Below are 27980 nucleotides of genomic sequence, written 5' to 3' on the forward strand. Positions count from 1 at the left end.
CCTGGAAGGGGACAGCCCGCCCCACCCCGCCCCGCCCCGCCCGCCGGCCGGCTCCGCCCTCACCTCCCGGCCGCCGCTGCCCTCTGCCCCGGTTGTCCAAGATGGAGGGCGCTCCACCGGGGCCGCTCGCCCTCGGGCTGCTGCTGTTCGTGGCGCTACCCGCCGCCGGGTGGCTGACGACGGGCGCCCCCGAGCCGCCGCCGCTGCTGTCCGGAGCCCCACAGGTAGGGCAGGGCGGACCCGGCTGGCCGCTTTACGACTCCGACCCTCCGGGAGGCCCAGGCAGTCCACAGTGACGCTTTCCACATCCCACCGGTGGGCAGGGGCGGGGGTCCGGGCCCCCGAAGGAGGTGTGGGGAGAAGCACCCCAGGAAATTGGGGCGGCGTGGGAGGCCGAGGTAAGAGGGAAGGGACCTACTGGGGCTGCGTCGCTGTGAGTGAGCCTCGAGCCACCCCACACCGACTCTCCGGCGGCCCAAGCCGGCGCGCGACCTGACGGGGCTTTGCCGTCTAAGCGCGCGATTGCCGGTGATCGCAGGCCTTCGTAATGGCGCCTTCCCGGGGTAGAGCCGGCGCTTGGGCAGGGAATGTTTGCGTGCTCGGGAAGTGTGGAAGATGCCCACTTCGCGCGTTTCCAGGCCACCTGTGCCTGCGCGGCCTGCGATCGCGAGGGCCCGCCGTCCCGAGGCTGCGGGGCTTCGCTGGGCTGAGGTGGGCAGAGGCAGAGACCCGGCCCTCTTGCGACATAGTGTTTTTGTCAGATGTTGGAGGAGAAGTTCTCACGGCGGGGCGCGATCGGCGGCGTCGGCATCCGCTGGGAACTCAGCCCGTCCTCTGGGGGCGGGGCCCAGCAGTCCGGGTTGGCGAGTCCTACAGGTGCTTCTGATGCCGGCTGAGGTGGGAGAATCGAGGCATCCTAACATTGAAACTTGGCTGATGCTCACCATTTCTGCCGTAGAGTCATGCCTACCTAGGCCAGTATCAGCCTTTTTTCAGTAGAGTGGTAGGGAAAAGTTTGAATATTTTAAAGTGCAAGTTTTCTGAGAATGACAAGAGACTATGTCGGTACACCTTATCTTACTCCTCAAGACTTGAATACGAACACTCTAAATATAAAGGTGAAGGGCACGGTAAATGTCACTTTGACCAACAAGGTGAAACCCCGTATCTACTAAAAATAGAAAAATTAGCCGGGCGTGGTGGCAGGTGCCTGTAGTCCCAGCTACTCGGGAGGCTGAGACAGGAAAATTGCTTGAACCCGGGAGACAGAGGTTGCAGTGAGCCAAGATCGTGCCACTGCACTCCAGCCTGGGTGACGGAGCGAGACTCCGTCTCAAACAAAAACAAAACAAAGCAAGTTTTAACGTTTTAGAATAATGACATTACCCCATGTGGGTACAAAAATGACGAGCATGTCTCAGTTCTGCAGGGCATTCCAAGAAGCCAGACATTGCTTGCCGTAAGAACCACCTGTATCTGAAATTATATGTGGATCACAGTTGCATCTGGTTAAACAATAGGAATGTGATGGACAGGCACCAAGGGACCAAATAAAAGTGAAATAGTTCTAAAAAGTTCTGGAAATATGGACATTATTTTCCCATTTTTCAAGTTTTAAAGATTCATAATTGACACCTATGTGTCAAGCGATGTTTAGGTCTATATAATCTGTGAAAATACATTTTGACTGCAGGCTTAAAATACACTGCATTGTCAGCTGGCTCTTAGTGATTTTATTATTTCAGTTCTCCCTTCTTGGACCTTCATTTCACTTTTGGAAAGTCCAGATCTAAACTCGGAAATTCACATATTAAGCTGGGTGCAGTGGCTTATGCCTGTAATCCCAGCTACTGGGGAAGCCAAAGCCAGAGAATCGCTTGAGACCAAGAGTTGGGTGTTGGCTGATAAGCCTGGTTAACATAGCAAGAGCCTATCTCAACAATAAACAGTTTCACAGATTAAATGAATGCTGAACAACTAGAAAGAGAATCCCATTACCTGGACTGTGTTTGTGGGAAACTGAAGTCCTTTGATCTAAGTCTTCTCAACGTCTTATTGTGAAACATTTCCAAATAGGAAAGAATTTCACAGTGGTCCCATATATTGTATAAGTGCTGTCCAGTAAAACTTTCTGCCTTGATGGTTATGTCTTTTCTCACCTTGTGAGTAGCCACTGGACTGCTGTGGCCACTGAGCACTTGAGATGTGGCCAGTGCCAGTGAGGAACTGTTTTTACATTTTTATTTAATTTTAATCAATTTAAATGTAAATAGTCACAAGTGATTAGTGCGTACCATATTGAACAGTGCAGAACCAGACTACCCTTAACATTACTAGCTTTATCACATCTGTCCATCCTCATATCTAGCCTGATATAAATTAAACTGGTTGAAGTCAGGAAAATTCTGCCTTCTTCCAATGACTCAGATTTATTGGATTATAAGCATTTTTTGGTTTTTATGTATGCAGTTGTCAGAAGTTGAGGTTATACAAGATTGCCTTTTTTTTTTTTTTTTTTCCCGAAACAGAATCTCACTCTGTCTCGCCCAGGCTGGAGTGCAGTGGCGTAATCTCGGCTCACTGCAGCCTCTGCCTCCCAGGTTCAAGCGATTCTCGTATCTCAGCCTCCTGAGTAGTTGGTACCACTGGCATGTGCCACCACACCTGGCTAATTTTTGTATTTTTATTTTTATTTTTTATTTTTGAGACAGAGTCTCAGTCGTCTCCCAGGCTGGAGTGCAATGGCGTGATCTGGGCCCACTGCAAGCTCTGCCTCCTGGGTTCAGGTTCAAGTGATTCTCCTGCCTCAGCCTCCTGAGTAACTGGGATTACAGGCTCCCGCCACTATGCCCAGCTAATTTTTTTATATTTTTAGTAGAGACGGGGTTTCACCATGTTGGCCAGGTTGGTCTTGAACTCCTGACCTCAAGTGATCCGCCCACCTTGGCCTTCCAAAGTGCTGGGATTACAGGTGTGAGCCACTGTGCCCAGTCACTTTTTTTTTTTTTTTTTTTGAGATGAAGTCTTGCTCTGTCCCCCAGGCTGCGGTGCAGTGGTGCGATATTGGCTCACTGCATCCTCTGCCTCCCGGGTTCCAGTGATTCTTCTGCCTCAGCCTCCCAGATAGCTGGGATTACAGGCACGTGCCACCATGCCTGGCTAATATTTGTATTTTTAGTAGAGATGGGGTTTCACCATGTTTGCTAGGCTGGTCTCAAACTCCTGACTTCAGGTGATCCACCTGCCTCAGCCTCCCAAAGTGCTAGGATTACAGGCATGAGCCACCATGCCTGACCAAAAAATAAAAGTCTTTATAGTAAATTCTTCTAATATTAAAATAACTTGGTCACCAAAGAGAGGCATTCAGAGGACACTTACTTTCTTGTATGCATAACTATATATTTCACTCAGATGTATTTTAAACCACCTGTCTATTACCTTTATTCTTAGGAACCCACTTATGTCCCCAGTGGGCATCCTATGAGTAAAGGAATTAGAATAATTGAAGATGGTTAGGGAGAAACTTTTCAGTGTCCCCAAGTATCGGGGGAACCAGCCCCTGATATTTCAACGTAGGTTCTTTTCTATTTTCCCTAAGTGTCGGCTGGAATTCTGAGGAATAAAGGGAAAGAGTACAAAAGGAGAAATTTTAAACCTGGGTGTCTGGGGGAGACATCACATGTCAGCAGGTTCTGTGATGCCCCCCAAGCCGCAAACCCAGCAAATTTTTATTATGGATTCCAAAAGGGAGGGAGTGTACGAATAGGGTATGGGTCACAGAGACCACATGCTTCACAAGGCAATAAAATATCACAAGGCAAATGGGGGCAGAGCAAGATCACAGGACCTGGGCAAAATTAAAATTGCTATTGAAGTTTCATGTCCCACTGGGCACTCACTATCATTGATAACATCTTATCAGGAGACAGGATTTGAGAGCAGACAACCAGTCTGACTAAAATTTACTAGGCAGATATTTCCTCATCCTAATAGGCCTGGGGGCACTACCGGAGACCCGGACTTATTTTGTCCCTTATCTACAAATGTATAAGACAGACATTCCCAGAGCGGTCATTTTAGAGACCTCACCCAGGAATGCATTCTCTTTCTCAGGGCTGTTCCTTGCTGAGAAAAAGAATTAAACAATATTTTTCCTATTTGCTTTTGTAAGAAGAGAAACATGACTCCGTTCCACCTGGCTTCCAGGCAGTCAGACTTAATGGTTATCTCCCTTGTTCCCTGAACATTGCTGTTATCCTGTTCTTTTTTCAAGGTGCCCAGATTTCATATTGTTTAAACACACATGCTTTATGAACAATTTGTGCAGTTAACGCAATCATCACAGGGTCCTGAAGTGACATACATCCTCAGTTTACGAAGATGACGGGATTAAGAGATTAAAGACAGGCATAGGAAATCACAAGAGTATTGATTGGGGAAGTGATAAGTGTCCATGAAATTTTCACAATTTATGTTCAGAGATTGTAGTAAAGACAGGCGTAAGAAATTATAGAAGTATTAATTTGGGGAACTAATAAATGTCCATGAAATCTTCACAATTTATGTTCTTCTGTCACGGCTTCAGCAGGTCCCTCCGTTCGGGGTCCCTGACTTCCTGCAACACCCAAGCACTTTCTAAGTATATGCAGCCCTGGCTCACAAGCCTGAACTTCCAGTTCAATCAGAAGTTCTCAAGAACAATAAATATGACCTGGCTCTGAACTCCTGGTCAGGAGGCAGTAAGGAGCGTGCTTCCCTTTTGCAGTGAAATCATTCAGAAATATCAGAAAAGAATTTCGTTGAACTTGGTTCTCTGGAAAATATAGTGTGCTTGTGTCTGTTAATTGTCTTTTTCAAACTCTGTAATTTTACTAGGTAGGTGAGATATATATATATATGTATATATAAAGTTCAGTAAGTTGCTAACAATGTTGTGTATGTTCACTGCTAAACGGCCGAAGCTATAAAATGGTTTCCTAGAACAACATTGGAGGCTTACTTCTGGGCTGTTAGAAGAATAGTAGTTTATAATTAATACATTCTCTAGTTTGCAGAGGAGATCCATATGACTTGAATTTGGACATAAAACAATATAGCTATCAATCTGATGGCTCGTTGAATGATGATTTGTTTTAGATGCACTATTGATTCTAACCCTCTAGATCAAGGTGGTCCAGGAGAAAGCCGGCTAGTTCTGGGGAATTGCTAGTTGGAAAGCTTCCTAGGCTTCTAGTTGGGAAGTGAACCAAAGTCACCCTAAATGTATGATGTGGGTCTTGTGTGGTATGAATCCTGTTCCACAAGTTACTCCTGGAATGAGCTCAACCTCATGAAATTTCACCAGTCTTATTCTCTCATTTGTTGGAAATTATATATAAAGTATTGAGGATACTCAGGGCCAGCAGATGTACTTAATATACAAGTATATTAAGTACATCTTTTTGATGTTTATGAACAGTTTTCCTATGTTCTAAGTTAATACAACCTCAAAGAAAAAGTATTTGAGAGGAGTATTGTTTTTATTCTAGAATAACAATGTCTATTTGTGAATAAACTTAGGAAAAAATTTGATTTACAAATGACAGATTGTAGTTCCTGTGGTCAGTGGTAAATACTTCTTAAGATAGTGCTTGCTTCTCTATATAAGGCATGTCATCTTCAATATTTGGGTATACTGCTTTTGATCATACCTTGAGAGGCAATAAAATTGGAGCACTACAGATACTTGTATAAGAAGCACACTCAAGAAAGGGTCAGTGCAACTTTGGTCAGGTGTGGCTGACGCCTGTCATCCCAGCACTTTGGGAGGCTGAGGTGGGTGAATCACGAGGTCAGGAGTTTACGACCAGCCTGACCAACATGGTGAAACCCCATCTCTGCTAAAAATAAAAAAATTAGCCAGGTGTGGTGATCCCAGATACTGTAATCCCAGATACTCAGAAGGCTGAGGCAGGAGAATCGCTTGAACCCAGGAGGGGGAGATTGTAGTGAGCCGAGATCACTACTGCACTCCAGCCTGGGCAACAGAGCAAGACTCCATCTCAAAAAAAAAAAAAAAAAAAAAAAAAGTCAGTGCAATTTTGTTTATAAAAGCAAAAAAGTCGGAAACAACTCAGATGTCCATGGGTAGCAGAGTAAATAAGTAAATTGGTAGTCAGAAATGGACTACTGTGATTATAGCTATGTGCATCAACAGTATCAGCTAAAGTTAGGGAAGAATACATATACTGTTATCCCACTTACATAAAGCTCAGAAACAGATAAAGCTAAGCAACATATTGTTTAGAGAGAGACACACAGGTAGTAAAACTATAAAGAAAAGCAAGAAATGATTCAAATGGAATTGGGTGTAGGATTCCTTCTGGGGGGATACAGGGCAATTATGCAGAGCCTGCCAAGGCAGGGGTAATATTTTATATTTTATCCTGGGTGGTACTTACAGGAGTGCTTATCTTTTAAACTCTACATTTGCATATTATATACTCATATGATACTTTTCACAAGTAAATAGAAAAAATATATATTATAAAAAATTAGACCTGGTGTGGTGACTCACATGTGTAATCCCAGCACTTTGGGAGGCCGAGGCAGGCAGATCACGAGATCAGGAGTTCAAGACCATCCTGGCCAACATGGTGAAACCCCATCTCTACTAAAAATACAAAAATTAGCTGGGTGTGGTGGTGCATGCCTGTAATCCCAGCTACTCGGGAGGCTGAGGCAGGAGAATTGCTTGAACCTGGGAGGCGGAGATTGCAGTGAGCTGAGATCGCGGTACTGCACTCCAGCCTGGCGACAAAGTGAGACTCTCTAAAAAAAAAAAAAAAAAAAAAAAAAAAAAATTATAAAAAATTGGAATTGTAAATAAGGGTGGAAAAATGGCTCTAAAATGGAAAAGATGGTCTTTTAAACTCTCTTAATGCTGTTATAAGTGATTGTACAATAGATATAATTGGAGGGAAAAGAGAAAGCCATGTTTTTCTCAATCTGTGAGATGTAGACCTATCCAATTTACACAATACTTGTTTTACAGGACGGCATCAGAATTAATGTAACTACACTGAAAGATGATGGGGACATATCTAAACAGCAGGTTTGTCTCCTTTTCTGGTTTTAATATATAATTTAGCTAAGTGCTATGCAGCTTATTTGATTTTTTTAACCTGCATATCTAATTTAGTTAATCTTTTTTGACATGAAGAGTTTGCTATTATTTATAAATATTGGAATTAATGTGTATGCTGCTTTATTTTAAGGTTGTTCTTAACATAACCTATGAGAGTGGACAGGTGTATGTAAATGACTTACCTGTAAATAGTGGTGTAACCCGAATAAGCTGTCAGACTTTGATAGGTGAGTACTACTAAATTATTTCCATAATTGCTCTGTTTTTTTGTTTGTTTGTTTTTGTTATTGTTATTGTTTGTTTTTTGAGACAGTCTTGCTCTGTCACCCAGTCTGGAGTGCATTGGTGTGATCTCAGCTCACTGCATCCTCCACCTCCTAGGTTCAAATGATTCTCATGCCTCAGCCTCCAGAGTAGCTGGGACTGCAGGCATGTTCCACCATACTCAGCTAATTTTTGTAATTTTAGTAGAGACAGAGTTTTGCCATGTTGGCCAGGCTGGTCTTGAACTCCTACCCTCAAACCATCTACCCTCCTCTGCCTCTCAAAGTGCTGGGATTACAGATGTGAGCCACTGTGCCTGGCCTGTTCTGTTTTTAATAATACTAAATTAGCAAAACAATTTTTGGATGTTATATATTTCCATTTTAAAGTAAAAATAGGCTGGTCGCGGTGGCTCTCTCCTGTAATCCCAACAATTTGGGAGGCCGAGGTGGGCAGATCACGAGAGGTCAGGAGTTTGAGACTAAACTGGTCAACATGGTGAAACCCCGTCTCTGCTAAAAATGTGGTGTGTGCGCTTGTAATCCCAGCTACTCGGGAGGCTGAGGCAGGAAAATCGTTTGAATCCAGGAGGTGGAGGCTTCAGTGAGCTGAAATCACACCACTGCACTCCAGCCTGAGTGACAGAGCGAGCCTCTGTCACAAAAAAAATAAAAATAAAGTAAAAATATACATCACTGAAGCAAGAGGATCACTTGATCCCAGGAGTTTGAGACTGCAGTGAGCTATCATCATGCCACTGCACTCCAGCATGGGTGACCGAGCAAGACCCCATCTCTAAAACACACACATACACACACGCACACACACACACACACAATCAGAATGTACAATAACACTAATGTGTTTAAAACTCTATTCTTATTTTATATTGGCTGCTTCTGGCATATTCACTATTTTCCATAAGATCAGCATTGATGAAACTGCATTTCTGGTAAGTTGATATTGATGTAAGAATGTGCATAGAGGTGGGGCATGGTGGCTCTAGCACTTTGGGAGGCTGAGGCGGGTGAACTGCCTGAGCCCAGAGTTGGAGACCAGCCCGGGCAACATGGTAAAAACCTTGTCTCTGCAAAAAATGCAAAAATTAGCTGGGTGTGGTGATGTGTGCCTGTAGTCCCAGCTACTCCTGAGAGGTGGGAGGATCGCCACTGCACTCCAGCCTGGGCAACAGAGTGAGACCCTGGCTTAAAAAAAAAAAAAAAAAGTGCATAAAGGTAGTAAATCGGATAGCAAAAGCCAAGAAAATGAATTGTCTGATTATCTAGTTTTCAGTTTACTTTACCCTTATCCTTATGTCAGTAGAACATTTTCTTTTTAACCTTTAAAAATTTTGAGTTGCTTAAAGGTAAGCAGATATGTTGCATTGGAATATGCCATATTATTTGGATGAAATAGCAAATACAAAGAATATACATAGGATTTTTTTTTTTTTTTTTTTTTTTGAGATGGATTTTTTGTTCTTGTTGCCCAGGCTGGAGTGCAGTGGCACGATCTTGGCTCCCTGCAACCTCCTCCTCCCGGGTTCAAGTGATTCTCCTGCCTTAGCCTCCCGAGTAGCTGGGATTACAGGTGCCCGCCATCATGTCTGGCTGATTTTTGTATTTTTAGTAGAGATAGGGTTTCGCCATGTTGGTCAAGGCTGGTCTCGAACTCCTGACCTCAGGTGATCCGCCCGCCTCGGCCTCCCAAAGTGCTGGGATTATAGGCGTGAGCGACCACGCCCAGCCCATTTGTTGTTTCTGTCAGTCTGCCTTTTAGTTGGGATTTTAACTTATTTACATTAATAAAATTACTGATACATTTGGATTTAAATCCTCCTTCTTAATTATTTCCTCTTTGTGCCAACTGTTCTGTGTTTCTTTTTCTTCCCCCTTTGCCTTCATCTAGGTTAATTACTTTTGGTATCTTAGTTCCCTTCTGTCTTGGTTTTACATAATTTTACTGTTCTTTTAGTGGTTACCCTTGCTACCAATAAATTAGTACTTTTGGCTGGGCATGGTTGCTCATGCCTGTATTCCCAGCCCTTTGAGAGGCCAGAGCTGGAGGATGACTTCCGCCTGGGAGTTCGAGACCAGCCTGGGCAACATAGGGAAACCTATGAGCCCGGTGTGGTGGCACAGGCTTGTTTTCCTAGCTACTTAGGAGGCTGAGGCGAAAGGATCCCTTGAGTTCAGGAAATAGAGGCTGCAGTGAGCTGTGACTATACCACTGTTGTCCATCCTGGGTGACAAAGTGAGAGCCTGTCTCAAAAAATGAATTTAAAAAATAAAAATAAATAAATTTGTACTTTTATCACTTCCCAAACAATGCAAGAACCTTAGAACACTTAAATTCCATTTATTCCCTTTTTGCCTTTGGGTTATTATTATGTATTTTAACTGTTTGTGTTCTTAAACCCCATGTGACATAATTGTTATTGTTTTATGCAGTCCAGTATTCATGTTAATCATGGTTACCTTTTTCATTGCTCTTTATTCCTATCTGTGCTCCCCTCTATATCATTTGGTTGGAATTTCAAGTTCCAAATTTATTTCTTCTATCCCTATTTCTCTGTACATTCTGCAACTCCTCCCTTACCCTCACACACATGCATTGTGCCCTCGTTGTCATTTTCCTTCGGCCTAAAGAATTCCCTTTAGTATTTCTTTCAGTACAGGTTTGTTAGCAGTGAATGGTCTGAGGTTTCATTTGTCTGAAAACATCTCTTTGCCTTCATTTTAGAAGGCTATTTTTGCTGGCTGTGGAAGCATAGTTTAGCATTTTTGTTTTAACACTTTATTTTCTCCCCTGCTGGGTGAGACTGCCAGACACTTTGTCAAGCTTTCTTGTCTCCTAGTCATTGCTTTCTACTCAGCTTTTCAACCTCTTCACCTGTTCTGCTTGGGAGTTGGCAAATGCCTTCGGGGGAAGAAGTCACGTAGGATATTGTGCTCATCTCAGGGAGCTCTTTTCTTCGCCCTTGAAGTGCTGGCCGTCTTTAGCTTCTGATGCCTCTAGACAGATACAGGTTTTGTGTGTATTATGTGGGTGTGTATTTTTTACATCTTCTAGCGGTTCTTTGCAAGTGGTTCATTGCAAGAGGGTTGGTGTACTACAAGCTGATCCATGGTAGCTAAGAAAGGAAATGCTAGTACTATTGAAATAATAATTCTTTTGTTGTTGTATTCACTGGAAACAGGACGTGGATTGCAGCCTCTCTCCTCTCTTATGGCCATATTTTAGTCATCCCAGTCATTGCACTCAGTTTGTTTCTATGATAACTGAAATAAATGCTCATCTTACCCAGTTACAACAGGAATCTTCAAAACATTAGATGCAGCAGCAACAACAAATCTTCTTTAATTCTTTAAAGAAACTTTTTCTTTAGTTGGTGTATTTGTTATTTATTGCTGCATAACAGTTTAACCCAGAAATCAGTGGCCTAAGACAGTATTTATTATTTCATAGTTTCTGTAGGTCGAGAATCTGAGCTTGGCTTAGCGGGGTCTATGGTTCTCAAAAGGCTGCCATCATGTCAGGGCTCATCTGGGAAAAATCTGCTTCCCAGCTCATTCATGTGGTTGTTGGCAGGAGTCAGTTCCTTCTGAACTCTTGAACAGAGGCCTCAGTTCCTCACCAGATGTTGGTTGAAGGCCTTCCTCAGTTCGTTGTCACATGAAACTCCCCATAGAGCGTCTCACAACGTGACAAATTAGCTTCATCATTGAGAGGACAAGAGAGACTGCCAGTAAGAAAAAGAGTTCTAGCAAGACAGAAGTCACAGTCTTTAATAATCTAATTGTGGCAGTAACATTCCATCACTTGTGCTATGCTCTGTATGTTAGAAACAAGTCACTAGGCTCTGTGTAATGGCTCGTGCGTGTAATCCCAGCTATTTGGGAGGCTAAGGCTGTAGGATCACTTGAGGCCAGGAGTTCAAGACCAGCCTAGGCAAGATAGCAAGGTTGTCTCTTTCAAAAGAACAAAAAGAAAAAAAGGAAAAAAAAAGACTGTCTCATTCATGGATAGATAGAGAGGTAACTAACTGACTAGTCACTAGGTCCAGCCCACTTGAGGAAGGAATTGCAGAAATGTCTGACTCCTAGAGGCATTTTTGAAAGCTGCCTACCATAGTAAGGAAGTCAGAATATGAAGGGCTTTGTTGTTTTTTATTTAATTTTACTCAGTATTAGAGGTACTGTATGAGGCTTTTCTCACATTGCTATAAAGAAATACCTGAGACTGGGTAATTTATAAAGAAAAGAGGTTTAATTGGCTCATGGTTCTGCAGGCTGTACAGGAAGCACGGCACCAGAATCTGCTCAGCTTCTAAGGAGGCCTCAGGAAGCTTTTACTCATGGTGGAAGGCAAAGGGGGAGCCAGTGTCTCACGTGGCAGAGCAGGAGCAAGAGAGAGCGAGAGTGGCAGGGGGGTGCTGTAACACCAAGCCATGAGGGATCTGCCCCCATGGCCCAAACACCTCCCACCAGGCTCCACCTCCAACATTGGGAATTACATCTTGACATGAGATTTGCGGGGGAACATCCAAACTATATCGGGCACCAAATTTGCAGGCTGAAGAATTGCCACTTGGGTATATTTATATGACTGCATTTTCTCACCCATCGAGTCTCCTGTACCCTAGTCTTTGGGCTTACGGACATGGTGACACAGCACCTGCTGTTCTACGAGGCAGACCCACGAGTGTAATGGTCGGTTGAAACGTGGGGATGGACCATGAGAGGGGGGTACCTTTGGCAGTGGTGCCTTTCAAAGGGCATGAAGGATTAGTCAGGCACACTAGAGAGAGGAGCAGCGAGGGGCCACATGAGGAGCCTGAGGACGACCAGTTAGAGGACTGGGAACCTCACAGAAGTGCCACTAAAGGTGCACGAGCAGGAGGCTGTGGACTGAAAACCACGTCACAGTGAGATGAGCCTGGCACTGTTGTCTGAATGGTTTGGAGGGGGGACTAAAGCAGGGGAGAACAGGTAGGTACATCTTGTAATAGTAAGTAGTTAATGAACTAGATATTGAGATATTCCAGACAAAGGAAGTAGCCCTATAGAAGCACAGAATCAGATTAAACAGCTGGGTGTGCATTCAGATTGTACATCTGGGTTCCTGTTTGGCAAATAATCTTCAGATTATTTGAGGGATAGAAACAAAATGCTCCATCTGTGGCGGGTGCATTGGTGTATGTTGCTTTATCTTTTTCGATAGCACTTCTACCTTAATAGAGTAACCATTGGCTCTATAAACCAGTTGCAGGTACTATACCCCATTTCTACTGGAGCAGGAGTAGGGGTTTTCTAGCTAGAGAAGAACATGGACAATAGCTAGTCCTACCCCATTATCCATTACCAGAGAGAAATGACAGACCTCCCCGACCCTCTTTCCCCATACCTGCTTTCTCTAATAGTAATGAGTCACTTATCGGGGAAAGGATTGAGAAAAGAACTCAATGTTCTTACTGCTTGGGCATCTTTTCTCACAGGATTTTGTGGATACATGAATGGATGAATGTATGTGCTTACTGTGTTAAAACATGGGATTGGCTGTATCTTCTGGCTGGCTTTATAGTTATGCCTTGTTGGTTCCTCCTTGCCAACCTGTGTAAAAGAATAGAAAAGATGGGCCGGGCATGGTGGTTCATGCCTATAATCCCAGCACTTTGGGAGGCCAAGGTGGGTGAATCACTTGAGGTCAGGAGTTAGCAAGACCAGTCTGGCCAATATGGTGAAACCCCATCTGCTAAAAATACAAAAAATCAGCTGGGCATGGTGGTGCAAGCCTGTAATCCTAGCTACTCGGGAGGCTGAGGCAGGAGAATCCCTTGAACCCAGGAGGCAAAGGTTGCAGTGAGCCAAGATGGCGCCACTGCACTCCAGCCTGGGCGACAGGGCAAGACTCCATCTCAAAAAAAAAAAAAAAAAAATAGGAAAGATGTTGCTAGTGTGGTATTTCATACAAAGTCTAAAGATCAACACATTTTGCCCGTTCAAATGAGTGTAAGCAGTCATAAAGATTTGTCAGATTGTCTTTGTTTTTAATAAATCTGAAACGGCATTGAGATCAGGGATGAAGAAAGCCAAAGAAATTGGTTTACAACTGTCTTGTTCCATGTAAATGTCATCAAAATAATCAAACTCAGTAACAAATTTGGTGGTAATTTTTGTTCAAAGTTGTCACTACTTTTTTTTTTATAGTGAAGAATGAAAATCTTGAAAATTTGGAGGAAAAAGAATATTTTGGAATTGTCAGTGTAAGGATTTTAGTTCATGAGTGGCCTATGACATCTGGTTCCAGTTTGCAGCTAATTGTCATTCAAGAAGAGGTAGTAGAGATTGATGGAAAACAAGTAAGATAGTATGTTTATTAATTGGGAATTAAATTATAAAGATTTAGATTTGTGCTAGGTATTATGCATGTGTTCAGTTATTTTGTTTCTGACTTGATAAGGAAGGTGTCTAATGTTGCCTATATCCAATTATTTACAATTTTTATATATTTATTTTAGCATTTGAAATGCATTTTTTAAATTTCCCTTATTCACATATGTTTATATCACTTTAAAATGTATGGACATTATTAAAGAGAAAGTAAGGAAAGAGATTCAGTTTGGCTCATAGTTCTGCTACCATTTCCTCTATGGTAAATGAAGTCTCTGTATGTAAATGAAGTAGAATCGAGATTAAGCTTATAGTAGTAAGTGTCAAAGCAGACAGGAATATTATTAAAGTTGCAAGTTAAGTGCCCCAAAGTGGGAGTACGGGGAAATAAAGAGTAATTGTCGGCTGGGCATGGTGGCTCACGCCTGTAATCCCAGCACTTTGGGAGGCCAAGGCAGGCGAATCACCTGAAGTCGGGAGTTCGAGACCAGCCTGACCAACAGGGAGAAACCCCGTCTCTACTAAAAATACAAAGTTAGCCAGGCGTGGTGGTGCATGCCTGTAATCTTAGCTACTCGGGAGGCTGAGGCAGGAGAATCGCTTGAACCCAGAAGGCGAAGGTTGCGGTGAGCTGAGATCGCACCATTGCTCTGCAGACTGGGCACAGCAAGAGCGAAACTCCATCTCAAAAAAAAAAAAGAAAGAATAATTATCTGAATAGGACACATGTTTTAGTTATATCGATCTGGGAGGAAAATTTGCTTTTAAATTTTTATGGGGCTGTGCCACTATTTAAAATAAAGAATAATTATATTTTCTTTCACAGGTTCAACAAAAGGATGTCACTGAAATTGATATTTTAGTTAAGAACCAGGGAATACTCAGACATTCGAACTATACCCTCCCTTTGGAAGAAAGCATGCTCTACTCTATTTCTCGAGACAGTGACATTTTATTTACCCTTCCTAACCTTTCCAAAAAAGGTAACTTAAAAGACCATTATTTAAAGTATTAAGGAGATTATTTATTTAGTTGGTAGCTTTATATATACTCTTGAACTTTGTTATTTTTTACACTATTTGCAAAAGTTGCTATTGATCTTTAATTAATAGTTAATATGTTTGGAAATGAGCTTCTTTAAAAAATGCTTCATAACATGTGTTGCTTCATATGTCCGTTTAAGGATTTTAGGACTCTATTTTGAGCCTTAGTAGAATGTGATCAGTGCTGTTTGCATAGTGACATTTTTCAGTAATTATTCACTCTTACTCTGGGTACTGATCACAAAATATGTAATAAGACTATTGTAAAGGTTCATTCAGATGAAGAACTATTCCTTTTTTCACAGAAACGTAGAACTTCTAAAATTTTGGCTTTCTGTGTGACAGAATCATAACTGCTTTAGCTCCTTATACATGTCTTCGTTTATAGCTCTCTTCTGGCATTTAAATCAGTGAACATTCAGATATGTTCATTCTTTCTCCCATGGTAAAATATGTGTTCTTACTATCCTAAATGCTATTATTGGTTTGGTAATCTTAGGTCTAGTAGGATAAGACACCAGCATTTTGGTAATGTTGCTCTTTCTCCTGGGTAGAAAGTGTTAGTTCACTGCAGACCACCAGCCAGTATCTTATCAGGAATGTGGAAACCACTGTAGATGAAGATGTTTTACCTGGCAAGTTACCTGAAACTCCTCTCAGAGCAGAGCCTCCATCTTCATATAAGGTAAATCAAGTATTTGGTGTTGTATTTATTTGGTGTTATCATAAGCATTCATGGTTATGATGAAGAAAATCGATCTAGCATTTCAAATGGAGTGGAAATTATGAAAATGGAACCATGGAGTATTGGTGATAAGGGACTCATCTTGGTCTTAATGTGATACTTTTAGGTATTCCTATTTTCCTCTTCAAGCTTTGTTTAATAATATCGTAGTCAGATCATGATTATCAAGGTGCTGGATTTCATGTAGTTGGAATGATCAATTCCACAGTTCTTTCTCATATCCAGATTTCTGTGTTTATTCTGCACCTGCTACCTTGCATACACACATGTGCATTGTGCCCTCAGGATCTTGCCCAGTGATTCAGCTCAGGTGGTTGAGAATGTACTTTCTGGAGTCAGCCTGCCCAGGCTTGAAACCTGGTTCTGCCGCAGACTAGTTATGTGACTTGAACAAAAAAATTTTTTTCTTTGAGATGGAGTCTCGCTCTGTCACTTAGGCTGGAGTGCAGTGGTGTGATCTCAGCTTAATCTTCCGCCTCCCAGGTTCAAGTGATTCTCCTGCCTCAGCCTCCCAAGTAGCTGGGATTACAGGCGCATGCCACCATGCCTGGCTAATTTTTGTATTTTTAGTAGAGACAGAGTTTCACCATGTTGGCCAGGCTGATCTCAAACTCCTGACCTCAAGTGATCCACCCACCTTGGCCTCCCAAAGTGCTGGGATTATAGGCATGAGCTGCTGTGCCGTCCTTGAACAAATTCTTAATCTCTCTAACCTCAGTTTCTTTATCTGTACAGTGGGGCACCCACTTAATCTGAATAGTAGTGTAAAGTAGTATCTCATGAAGTTGTTATAAGGATTAAATAAGTTGGGTACTACATCTAAATATGCATTAGCATCTACTAATTTCTCGAATGTTACCTGTGACATTTATACTGCTTACTAGGAATATATTCATGGGTTCAGAGAGTATCCTGATATCTGTGTATTAAGTAGGCCCCTACCCAAAATTCATTTTAAATGAGCAGGGTCTATGGTTGGTCTTAAAGGAGTAGTAGTTCTCACTGAAGGTCAGGATTGCATATTTGGGGTCAGTGTGGACTGTAGCACCTTTACCCTGTCTACCTAACCTCCCTTAGCAGGTCAGCCCCGGAGCAGGCTGTCTTCATAGCCCATGCCATGAGTGCCCACCTTGGGTTCTTCTCTCACTCTTAAAGTATAGAAACATGTTTTGTACACAGTGAACTTCCCATTTGTTCTAAAAGCTATTAATATGTTTGTCTTTCTCTTCTTTCTCTTGTGCTCTAGGTACTGGAAACAGATAGTTGACTCTGCTCCATTTCATTTATAACGGACTAGCCTAACGAATCTCTTGTCAATTAGCAATTATTTTCTTTTGATTTGTAATTAGAAAACAATATAAATAATTTTACAGGCTATTAACATTTCTGTGCTTATATTGTTAGAACATAATTTTTAAAATTATAAGTAACTTCACTGAGGCACATTCTAAAATAAAATGCACCGTTTAAAGTATACAATTAGTTTTGACAGATGTAGTCACCCATGTAACTACCAGCACAATCAAAATATAGAATATTCTCATCATCCCAAAGCTAAAACACTAAAAATTTAAAGTTTATTCTTAGAGATCGATGCAACTTGCATATCTAATCAAAACTCCTTTTTCAGGTAATGTGTCAGTGGATGGAAAAGTTTAGAAAAGATCTGTGTAGGTTCTGGAGCAGTGTTTTCCCAGTATTCTTTCAGTTTTTGAACATCATGGTGGTTGGAATTACAGGAGCAGCTGTGGTAATAACCATCTTAAAGGTGCTTTTCCCAGTTTCTGAATACAAGTAAGTATTTCTTATTTTTGAAATGTTAGTATTTTTAATGATTAAAAAGTGAGACATATTTGCTATGTTTTAAAGTAGAAAATATAAAAATTAGAGAGGGTAAGACGAATGGGAGGGAAAATAACACCTACTGTTTTTCTAGCCCATCTTCCAATATTAGCAAAATTGAAACACATTTATTGAATAGCTATTGGAATCAGGACATTCTTAGAGATTCAGATGTGAGTAAGACAAACTCTGCTAAGAACTTAAAATCTAGTAGCGGAGGAAGGAAACAAATATGTGTAATGGAAAATGCAAGTGTATGATCAGAGGTGAACAAAACCAGACGACTTCATGATGTATTTTCAACCCCAGAGTATCAGTTTAAAATGTAGTTAATTTCAGTAGACAAGCAGGATACTCGTTGCAGCATTGTTTGTAATAGAAAATAAAAGCAAAAGAGGCTGGGCACAGTGGCTCATGCCTGTAATCCCAGCACTTTGGGAGTCCGAGGCAGGTGGATCATGAGGTCAAGAGATCGAGACCATCCTGGCCAACATGGTGAAACCCCATCTCTACTAAAAAAAAAAAAAAAAAAAAGGCCGGGCGCGGTGGCTCAAGCCTGTAATCCCAGCACTTTGGGAGGTCGAGACGGGCGGATCACGAGGTCAGGAGATCGAGACCATCCTGGCTAACCTGGTGAAACCCCATCTCTACTAAAAAATACAAAAAAACTAGCCGGGCGAGGTGGCGGGCGCCTGTACTCCCAGCTACTCGGGAGGCTGAGGCAGGAGAATGGCGTAAACCCGGGAGGCGGAGCTTGCAGTGAGCTGAGATCCGGCCACTGTGCTCCAGCCTGGGCGACAGAGCGAGACTCCGTCTCAAAAAAAAAAAAAATAGGCCGGGTGTGGTGGCTGACGCCTGTAATCCCAGCACTTTGGGAGGCCGAGATGGGTGGATCACGAGGTCAGGAGATCCAGACCATCCTGGCTAACACGGTGAAACCCTGTCTCTACTAAAAATACAAAAAGTTAGCCGGGCGTGGTGGCGGGCGCCTGTAGTCCCAGCTACTCGGGAGGCTGAGGCAGGAGAATGGCGTGAACCCGGGAGGCGGAGCTTGCAGTGAGCCGAGATGGCGCCACTGCACTCTAGCCTGGGAGACAGCGAGACTCCGTATCAAAAAAAAAAAAAAATTAGCCCAGACATGGTGGCTCATGCCTGTAATCCCGGCACTTCGGGAGGCTGGGGCGGGTGGATCACAAGGTCAGGAGTTTGAGACCAGCCTGGCCAATATGGTGAAACCCTGTCTCTACTAAAAATACAAAAATTAGCCGTAGTGGTGGGCGCCTGTAGTCCCAGTTACTGAGGAGGCTGAGGCAGGAGAATGGCTTTAACCCGGGAGGCGGAGGTTGCAGTGAGCCGAGATTGCGCCACTGCACTCCAGCCTAGGCAACAGAGTGAGACTTCATCTAAAAAAAAAAAAAATTAGCTGGGCGTGTGGCACCCACTTGTAGTCCCAGCTACTCAGGAGGCTGAGGCAGGAGAATCGCTTGAACCCGGGAGGAGGAGGTTGCGGTGAGCCGAGATCGCGCCATTGCACTCCGGCCTGGGAAATGAGCGAAACTCCCTCTCAAAAAAAAAAGTAAAAGCAAAATAAAAACCCTCTTAACTGTTTGTCAGTGAGGGCTAATGAGATTTTCTCTGGCTGAATAAGTCCAAAATCTATTATGTGGGGGGAAATATGGCAAAGCGGTATGAACACATTTAGGTAAAACAAAAGTATTATGTGTATATAAATGCATAGAAAATTTCTGGAATGAGATAATGTTATCTTTAATGAGTGGGAATGAGAGCAGAGGTGGAGAGACTGACTTTGACTTCCTTTTGTATATTTTTTAGTCAAAAATTATTTTATAATAAAATTTAAAATGAATTTTTGTTAGTATTTTCCCAAGTCAGTCATTTTATTTATTTAATTAATTTGTTTATTTATTGAGTTGGAGTGTCGGTCCATCACCCAGGCTGGAGTGCAATGACGCAATCTTGGCTCACTGCAACCTCCGCCTCCTGAGTTCAAGCGATTCTGCTGTCTCAGCCTCCCGAGTAGCTGGGGTTACAGGCATGCACCACCTTGCTTGGCTAATTTTTGTATTTTTAGTAGAGACGAGGTTTCACCATGTTGGCCCAGGTGGTCTTGAACTCCCGACCTCAGGTGATCCACCCGCCTCGGCCTCCCAAAGTGCTGGGATTACAGGCGTGAGCCACCCCGCCTGGCCCATTAGTCATTTTAATTATCTTAACAGAAACAAATCTCAATGCAGATGACCACAGTTCTTGGCTTAGCTACATTGCATTATACTTTTATGTAACAGGATTTTTGGAAAAGAAGACCTAATTTGAACATTTACTTTTCCACTTGCTTCTTATGAGGTCTTTGAACCTCCGACTTCTTCAGGTGTAATGATGAACTAATGCCTCACTTGAAGGATTGTTGAAAGTCAAAGTCATGAAGCAAGCAAAGCACCTGCAGAGTAAAGAAATATTAATTGCCCCTCCCACCTCTTAGTTTATATTTCCACTGAAGAATTGGCATTCCCATTCCTTTCTGATACAGAAGTATCCTTATCCAAAATGCTTAGAACCAAAAGTGTTTCAGATTTCAGATTTTTTTGGATTTTTGAATATTTGTGTTATACTTACTAGTTGAGCATCCTCAATCTAAAATCCAAAATGCTCTTAGGAGCATTTCCTTTGCATATATGGAAATATATATATATAATACTTGTATATATTTTATATAAATATATATACGTGTGTGGGTGTGTGTATATATATGTAGAGAGAGAGAGAGATGGGATCTTGCTATGTTGGCCATTTTGGTCTTGAACTCTTGGCCTCATGCCATCCTCCCTCCTTGGCCTCCCAAAGTGCTAGGATTACAGGTGTGAACCACTGTGCCTGGCCAAGCATTTTCTTTAAGTATCATGTTGGCACTCAAAAAAGTTTTGGATTTTGGAGCATTTTGGATTTTGGAATAGGGATGCTTGACCTGTAATAAAAATTCTATAATTAAAGATTTTTTTTTTCCCCTTTGGCTGCCAGGAAGTTCCAAACGTTTTTTGAACTTTATTATGTATACCTGCATAGAAAATGGTGTTGTAATGTTTTTCTTTTTTTTTTTTTTTTTTCTTTTTTTTGAGACGGAGTCTGGCTCTGTCGCCCAGGCTGGAGTGCAGTGGCCGGATCTCAGCTCACTGCAAGCTCCGCCTCCCGGGTTTACGCCATTCTCCTGCCTCGGCCTCCCGAGTAGCTGGGACTACAGGCGCCCACCACGCCCGGCTAGTTTTTTGTATTTTTTAGTAGAGACGGGGTTTCACTGTGTTAGCCAGGATGGTCTCGATCTCCTGACCTCGTGATCCGCCCGTCTCGGCCTCCCAAAGTGCTGGGATTACAGGCTTGAGCCACCGCGCCCGGCCAATGTTTTTCTCTTGCCATTGTTTTGTTATGGGTTTCTCTGCAGGAACAGATGCAATATAAAATGAAAAACCAAATTTGCAGTTGTACTGCAGATGCTTCCTGGTAGAAAAGGATGTAATAGAGAACTATAGAGAGCAATGAACTGAAAATATCCCTTCTCTGTTCTTCAATTCTTATTCTTCTACCTAGAGGTAGTCATTGTCAACTGTTTGAGTTGACATTTTTAATCCGAATTCTATGTACTAGTGTAAATGTATACTAGATAGTAATAATTGTTTATCAACTCAGATTGTTAATTGTTCTGCATTGCATTTTTCACTTAATACAGAGGTTTCCCAAACTGTCTTGGTTTACAGTATCCTTAGTGTGCCAGTAATTTTTTTTAATGCCCCTATACTTAGACCAAAAGACAAATTTAAAGATTTTTAAATTTTGTCCTTTTTTTTTTTTTTTTTTTTTTTTTTTGAGACAGAGTCTCGCTCTGTTGCCCAGGCTGGAGTGCAGTGGCACAATCTCAGTTCACTGCAAGCTCTGCCTCCTGGGTTTACGCCATTCTCCTGCCTCAGCCTCCTGAATAGCTGGGACTACAGGCGCCCGCCACCATGCCCAGCTAATTTTTTGTATATTTGGTAGAGACAGGGTTTCACCTTGTTAGCCAGGATGGTCTCGATTTCCTGACCTCGTAATCCGTCTGCCTTAGCCTCCCAAAGTGCTGGGATTACAGGTATGAGCCACAGCACCTGGCAATTTTGTTCTTAAATTACTAATTTAAGAAGTACTAGTGGGATGTGAATGCCTATAGAGCACTACACAATACCTCATACCTTGGCATCAGCTGGAAATTGACATCCTCATTTCTTTTTTAGTGTTAGTTTTGTACAGTATTTGCTTTTTATCATAGTAACCACCTGTGTTATCCATTTTGTGTTGCTTATAAAGTAATACCTGGGCTGGTTACTTTATATAGAAAAGAGATTTATATATTTAGCTCATGGTTCTACAAGAACCATGTAGGCTGTACAAGAAGCATGGTGCTGCCATCAGCTGGGCTTCTGGTGAGGTCCTCAGGCTGCTTCCACTCAGCAGCAGCGCAAGGCAAAGGGGAGCGGCATGTGCAGAGATCACATGTCAAGAAAGGAAGCAAGAGGAACAGCAGGGAGGTGTCAGGCTCTTTTTAACAGCCAGCTCTCCAGGTAATGAACAATGAGAACTCATTCCCTTCCCCTCCAGAGAGGGCATTAATCTGTTCATGAGGGATCTGTCACTATGACCCAAACACTTCCTATTAGTCCACACCTCCAACATAGGGGATTAAATTTTAACATGAGGTTTGGAGGGGAAAAACTTTCCAAATCTAGCACCACCAAAACCCAGCTTTGGAAAGATTGACTTCACTGAATGTTTTGCAGTCTAATGTTAAAACCATGAAGTAACCTCAAACTAGTATTACACATGAAGTCTCTTGAAAATTTATAATATTCTGTGGTGCCGCCGTGAGTGTGGTCACCAACCCAGGGACCTCAGTGCAGTTTGGGAATCATAGACCTAAGACCTTATCTTATCACTACATATATTCTTTTTTGTCCCCTTAGTTATTTTAATTCCATTTTATTTTGTATTACTTATTTTTGAGACAAGGTCTCACCTTGACACCCAGGCTGGAGTGCAGTGGCTCAGTCATAGCTCACTGCAGCCTCAGTCTCCCAAGACTCAAGTGATCCTCTCACCTCAGCCTCCTGAATAGGTAGGACTAAGGTGTGTGTCACCATGCCCAGCTAATTTTTTAAATTTATATTTTGTAGAGCCAAGTTTTCCCAGGCTGGTCTCAAATTCCTGGGGTCAAGCAATCCTTCCACCTTGGCTTCCCAAATTCTGGGATTACAGGCATCACCCACCGTGCCCAGCCCTTAGTATTATTTTTAACTGACATGTCATAATTATGTATAGCTTACCTATTCTTTTTATGGCTGCATAGTTCTAAAGGAGATAGGAAAAATACTTTGGTTTTTTTCCTACTCTGACACTCTGGAGTACTTCACATTGGGCACCAATACGTGTGTGGGGATTTTTCCCCACCAATAACCAATTCTCCAGTGGACACCAGCGGGGTGTCCTGTAATTCTTTCAGTTCTGATACTTGCCACCTGGACATAGCTTCAGATTCCCATGGGCTAAGGGCTTAGTTCTACAAGACTGGCCCCCTTCAGATGCCAGTTGTAAGCTCCAGATTATGATGTGTGATTCTGACCAGCTGGGTTAAAGAGGTTCCCATGACCTCCTCTTTGGGTTTGCTTAATTTGCTTGGGACGTCTTTGGGGCGGCTCACAGATCTCAGGGAAACACTTCCACTTACTGGTTTATTACAAAGGAAACATGAACAGGCAGATGGAAGAAGTGCATAGGGCAGGATATGGAAAGGGAGAGAGGGGTTCAGAGCTTCCCTGCCCTCCCTAGGTGCACCTCTATCCAGGCCCCATACCTCTGCATGTTCAGCTATCCAGAAGCTCTCCAAACCTAGTCCTTTTGGGGTTTTTTTGCAGGTTTCATCACACAGGCATGATTGATTGTATCATTGGTCACTGGTGATCAACTCAACCTTCAGTACCCCATTCCCTTCCTCAAGGTTGGGGGATGGGACTGATCTCATGGTTGATACCCCTGGCAACCAGCTCCCCTGTGGAGGCTATCCAGGATCTCCGCCCCCCCCCCCACCATCAGTCATCATTAGCATCCAAAAGACACTTACCACTTTGGAGATTTAAGGGCGTTAGGAGCTATTCCAGGAAGCCAGAGGAACCTACAAGTCACAATATCACAGGTGTTCCACAGTATAGATATACCTTGACAAAACCATTCCTCTAACTTTACGTAATTTCCAATTTCATGTTAATCCCAGTAATGTTCTAGTATATTCTTGCACATATATTTCTTTACACATGTGTATTTATGTACAATAGATTCCTAAAAGCAAAATTACTGGGTCACAAGTAATTGTATTAACTCCTTACAACCTGATGATAATCTTTTTTGGTTTTGCTACTAAAAATATAATTCATCTTAATTTGCATTTTCATCTTACTAGCATCTTTGCTAGTTTAGGTCTGGGTAGGTTCAACATCTTTGTGATAATTGGTTATATATGATTCTCTCATGACTTGCTTACTTCGAGCCTTTGGCCATTTTTCAATTGTGTTGCATTTTGTAACTATTATTATATAAGAGCTCTTTGTCTATTATACATATATAATGCACATTGCAGATTTTTTTTTTACTAATCCCAGCCTATCATTTGTGTTTTGCTCATTTATGGTATCTCATATCATACAAAAGCTTTAAATTCGAAGTCTAAGCAATTCATGTTATTTATGGCATTTATGGCATCTAGGGTTTTTATTTTGCCTACTAAGTAGGCCAGACTTTCCTGTCGTAAAATTATGGGGCTTTGTTTGTTTTTTGTTTTTTAAAGACAGGGTTTTGTTCTGTTGCCGAGGCTGGAGTACAGTGGCAGTGCTATCAAGGTCCACTGCAGCCTTGACCTCCTGGGGTCAAGCGATCCTCCTGCCTCAGCCACCCAAGTAGCTGGGACTACAGGCACTTGCTACCATGCCTGGCTAATTGTTGTTGTTGCTGAGACAGAGTCTTGCTCTGTTGCCCAGGCTGGAGTGCAGTGGTGTGATCTTGGCTTGCTGCAACCTCCACCTCCTGATTTCAAGCAATTCTCTTGCCTCAGCCTCCTGAATAGCTTGAGATTACAGATGCCCGCCACCATGCCTGGCCAATTTTTGTATTTTTAGTAGAGATGGGTTTCACTATGTTGGCCAAGCTGGTCTCGAACTCCTGACCTCAAGTGGTCCACCTGCCTTGCCTCCCAAAGTGCTGGGATTGCATGTGTGAGTCACCGGGCCCAGCCTAAGCCTCTGTGCCCAGCCATTTTTTTTTTAAAACTTTATTTTGTGTAGAGACAGGGTCTCACTATGTTGCTCAGGCTGCACTCCTTGGGCCCAAGCAGTAGGCCCACTCCAAAGGTGCTGGGATTACTAAGGGCATGAACCACTGTGCCCAGCCATTATATTTTCTTAAAATTAATTAATTTATTTCTATTTTTTGAGACAGAGTCGCACTCTGTTGCCTAGGCTAGAGTGCAGTGGCGCAATCTCTGCTTACTGCAGCCTCCGCTTCCCGGGTTCAAGCGATTCTCCTGCCTCAGCCTCCCAAATAGCTGGGACTACAGGTGTGCACCACCACGGCCAGCCAATTTATGTATTTTTAGTAGAGACAGGGTTTCACCATGTTGGCCAGGCTGGCCTTGAACTCCTGGACTCAAGTGATCTGCCCGCCTTGGCCTCCCAGAGTGTTGGGATTACAGGCGTGAGCCACTGTGCCCGGCCAAAATTTATTTTTTAGCATTACTTTTCTGTATACTTTTAAAGCTAGAGTTCTCATTTTATTTCCCAAACAGAGGCCATTTTTCCATTAGTAATTTCTCATTGACTTAGAATGTTACCTTATTATAAACTAAATTTCCATATGTTAAGTCTTTTTCTGGACTCTTTTCTGTCCCAATGATCTATTTGTCTATTCCTGTGCCAGTAGCACACTTTTACTCTCATGTTTTGTTTTTGTTTTTGAGACAGGGGCTAACTTTGTCACCCAGGCTGCAGTGCAGTGGCACGATCTCGGCTCACTGCAGCCTCCACCTCCTGGGTTCAAGTGATCCTCCCACCTCAGCCTCCTGAATAGCTGGGACTGCAGGTGTGCACCACCACGCCCGGCTAATTTTTTCTGTTTTTAGTAGAGATGGGGTTTTGCCATGTTGCCCAGGCTGATCTTGAACTCCTGGGCTCAAGTGATCTGCCCTCCTCGGCCTCCCACAGTGCTAGGATTATAGGTATGAGTCCCTACACCTGACCTACTATCATGTTTTAATAAAGAGAGCTAGTTAAGGCAGCTTTGTCTTCTCCCCATTGTTCTTTTTAAAAAAATCTTATGGCTATTCTTGCAGTTACTCCCCTGTGAACTTTAGAATCTTGTTTGGTTCTATTAACAACTAACCTCTGTTGGTGTTCTTATTAGAATAACACCAAATTTACAATATAGGGTCCTAGATTCAATCCAAAGACGTACTCTCTGGTCAGAGATTTTAAGTAACAAAAAGAGCAACACTATCTAAAGACCTAAGGTTGTGTTCTAGTGGTGAGTATTGTTTAGAAAGGGGCTTAGGCTTAGGCTTTTTGCTCAGCCTGGGTGTATCTAGGAACCTAACTCTGTCTTGGAGATCTATACTTACCCTGTTCTTCCCTAAAATAGGAAATAATGAACTTCCTCGATGCCTTTCTATTCTCTCAGCCAGTTTGGCTGAAGTGACTTTGGGCTCAGAGTTTGTACAACCACTATGAATTTTTAAATAGAATGCAGCAAAAGCACCTAACCTTAGGTATATATTATAACCTTGAAGTAGCCTTTTCTCACTATCAAACTACAGGCAGAGGAAACATTTAATTTTGATAGTAATTAATCACTTTCTATTTCAGAGGAATTCTTCAGTTGGATAAAGTGGATGTCATACCTGTGACAGCTATCAACTTATATCCAGATGGTCCTGAGAAAACAGCTGAAAACCCTGAAGATAAAACATGTATTTAAAACGCTGTTTCATATCATGGACTCCAAAGTAGCTTATTGCCTCCAAATTTGCCACTTGAATATAATTTTCTTTAAATCATTAAGAATCAGTTTATACACTAGAGAAACTGCTAAACTCTAAGACTGTCTGAAAATTGACCTTTACAGTGCCAAGTTAAACTTTACCTTATTCTTGGCTGGGCGCGGTGGCTCACGCCTGTAATCCCAGGACTTTGGGAGGCCAAGGCGGGTGGATCATGAGGTCAGATCAAGACCATCCTGCTAACATGGTGAAACCGTCTCTACTAAAAAAAATACAAAAATTAGCCAGGTGTGGCTGTGCACACCTGTAATCCCAGCTACTCGGGAGGCTGAGGCAGGAGAATTGCTTGAACCCAGGAGGCAGAGGCTGCAGTGAGCCAAGATCACGCCATTGCACTCCAGCCTGGGCGACAGAGCAAGACTCCGTCTCAAAAAAAAAAAAAAAAGTTGACCTTATTCTCTAAAAGGGCTGGCTATTCATATGATGAATTGTTAAGGAAGACTTAAAGTGGAAGAGAAGACATGTGGAGAGACTTTGAAATTATCAAAACAAAAAGACCAGACAAAATCTCATGTGCCAATAACTTTTCAAGGTGCCTTTGTTAAGGGAATTATATCCACTTAATTACTATAATATATAAGACTTTATGAAAAGCACTTTATAAAATTCTAATTTAAAAGCTCAAGAACTTAACACTTATTTTTTTATTTAGTAGTGTGCCTTTATATGAAGTGTGTGACTCAGTATAAAATCACTGAAGTGTATCATGATTTGATTGTATCCTGTACCAAGACTACTTACCTTGAATACGCCAAGATTTAAAACTATGACATGTTCTCACTCCAAAATAAACCGTTTTTTTTTTTTTTTTTTTTTTTGAGGAAAAAAGTATAGCCGTTTCGGTTACACCGATATAAAACCTTTGCCCAGGTAAGAATGACCGAGATGCAGGAGTAAGTATACTTTCATTTACACTGGCTGAAAGCATGGCTCAAACTGAATGAGTCCAGTGATACCATGAGTTAGATTGTGCCCTTGGTCTTGTGGTTCTAGATACAGTGCTGTTTACCCTAAAAGTGTTTTATTACCTTTTTAAACCATCACTCATATTGACATACTAATATTTTACAATGTGAATGAGTACATATAACTCATCTCTCACTATGTGATAGTTTCTATTGTTTCATTAAAAAATATTTTTACTGCAACCCATCATTTTGAAAACATTATCCAAGAAAGTAATGGTTTTTTTTTTTTTTCAGATGGAGTTTCACTCTTGTTGCCCAGGCTGGAGTGCAATGATGTGATCTCAGCTCACTGCAACCTCCGCCTCCCAGGTTCAAGCAATTCTGCCTCAGCCTCCTGAGTAGCTGGGATTACAGACTCCCACCTCCATGCCCGGCTAATTTTTGTATTTTTAGTAGAGATGGGGTGTCACCGTGTTGGCCAGGCTGGTCTCAATCTCCTGACCTCAGGTAATCCACCCACCTAG

At 42.3% G+C, this 27980-nt stretch overlaps 1 protein-coding gene across 1 annotated transcript; it reads left to right on the forward strand.

Moving 5' to 3' along the window:
- The first annotated feature begins 55 nt into the window (after positions 1-55).
- On the forward strand, positions 56-27006 carry GINM1 (glycosylated integral membrane protein 1). The gene is made up of 8 exons (XM_008006686.3): positions 56-224; positions 7034-7093; positions 7257-7353; positions 13600-13751; positions 14609-14765; positions 15380-15510; positions 17201-17364; positions 26355-27006. The coding sequence occupies exons 1-8, from the start codon at positions 102-104 to the stop codon at positions 26464-26466; spliced, it is 996 nt and encodes a 331-aa protein (XP_008004877.3). The 5' UTR covers positions 56-101; the 3' UTR covers positions 26467-27006.
- Positions 27007-27980: the final 974 nt, after the last annotated feature.

The sequence above is a fragment of the Chlorocebus sabaeus genome, chromosome 13, assembly GCF_047675955.1.
Source record: "Chlorocebus sabaeus isolate Y175 chromosome 13, mChlSab1.0.hap1, whole genome shotgun sequence".
NCBI classification, from domain to species: Eukaryota; Metazoa; Chordata; class Mammalia; order Primates; family Cercopithecidae; genus Chlorocebus; species Chlorocebus sabaeus.

What these genes read in the sequence shown, in the direction of transcription:
- GINM1 (XM_008006686.3), top strand. Translation starts at nt 102, where the DNA reads ATGGAGGGCGCTCCACCGGGGCCGCTCGCCCTCGGGCTGCTGCTGTTC. An exon ending in AAGCTGTCAGACTTTGATAG is followed by an intron (nt 7,354 to 13,599) that starts GTGAGTACTACT and finishes TTTTTTTTATAG; the next exon opens with TGAAGAATGAAAATCTTGAA. An exon ending in TTCCCAGTTTCTGAATACAA is followed by an intron (nt 17,365 to 26,354) that starts GTAAGTATTTCT and finishes TTTCTATTTCAG; the next exon opens with AGGAATTCTTCAGTTGGATA.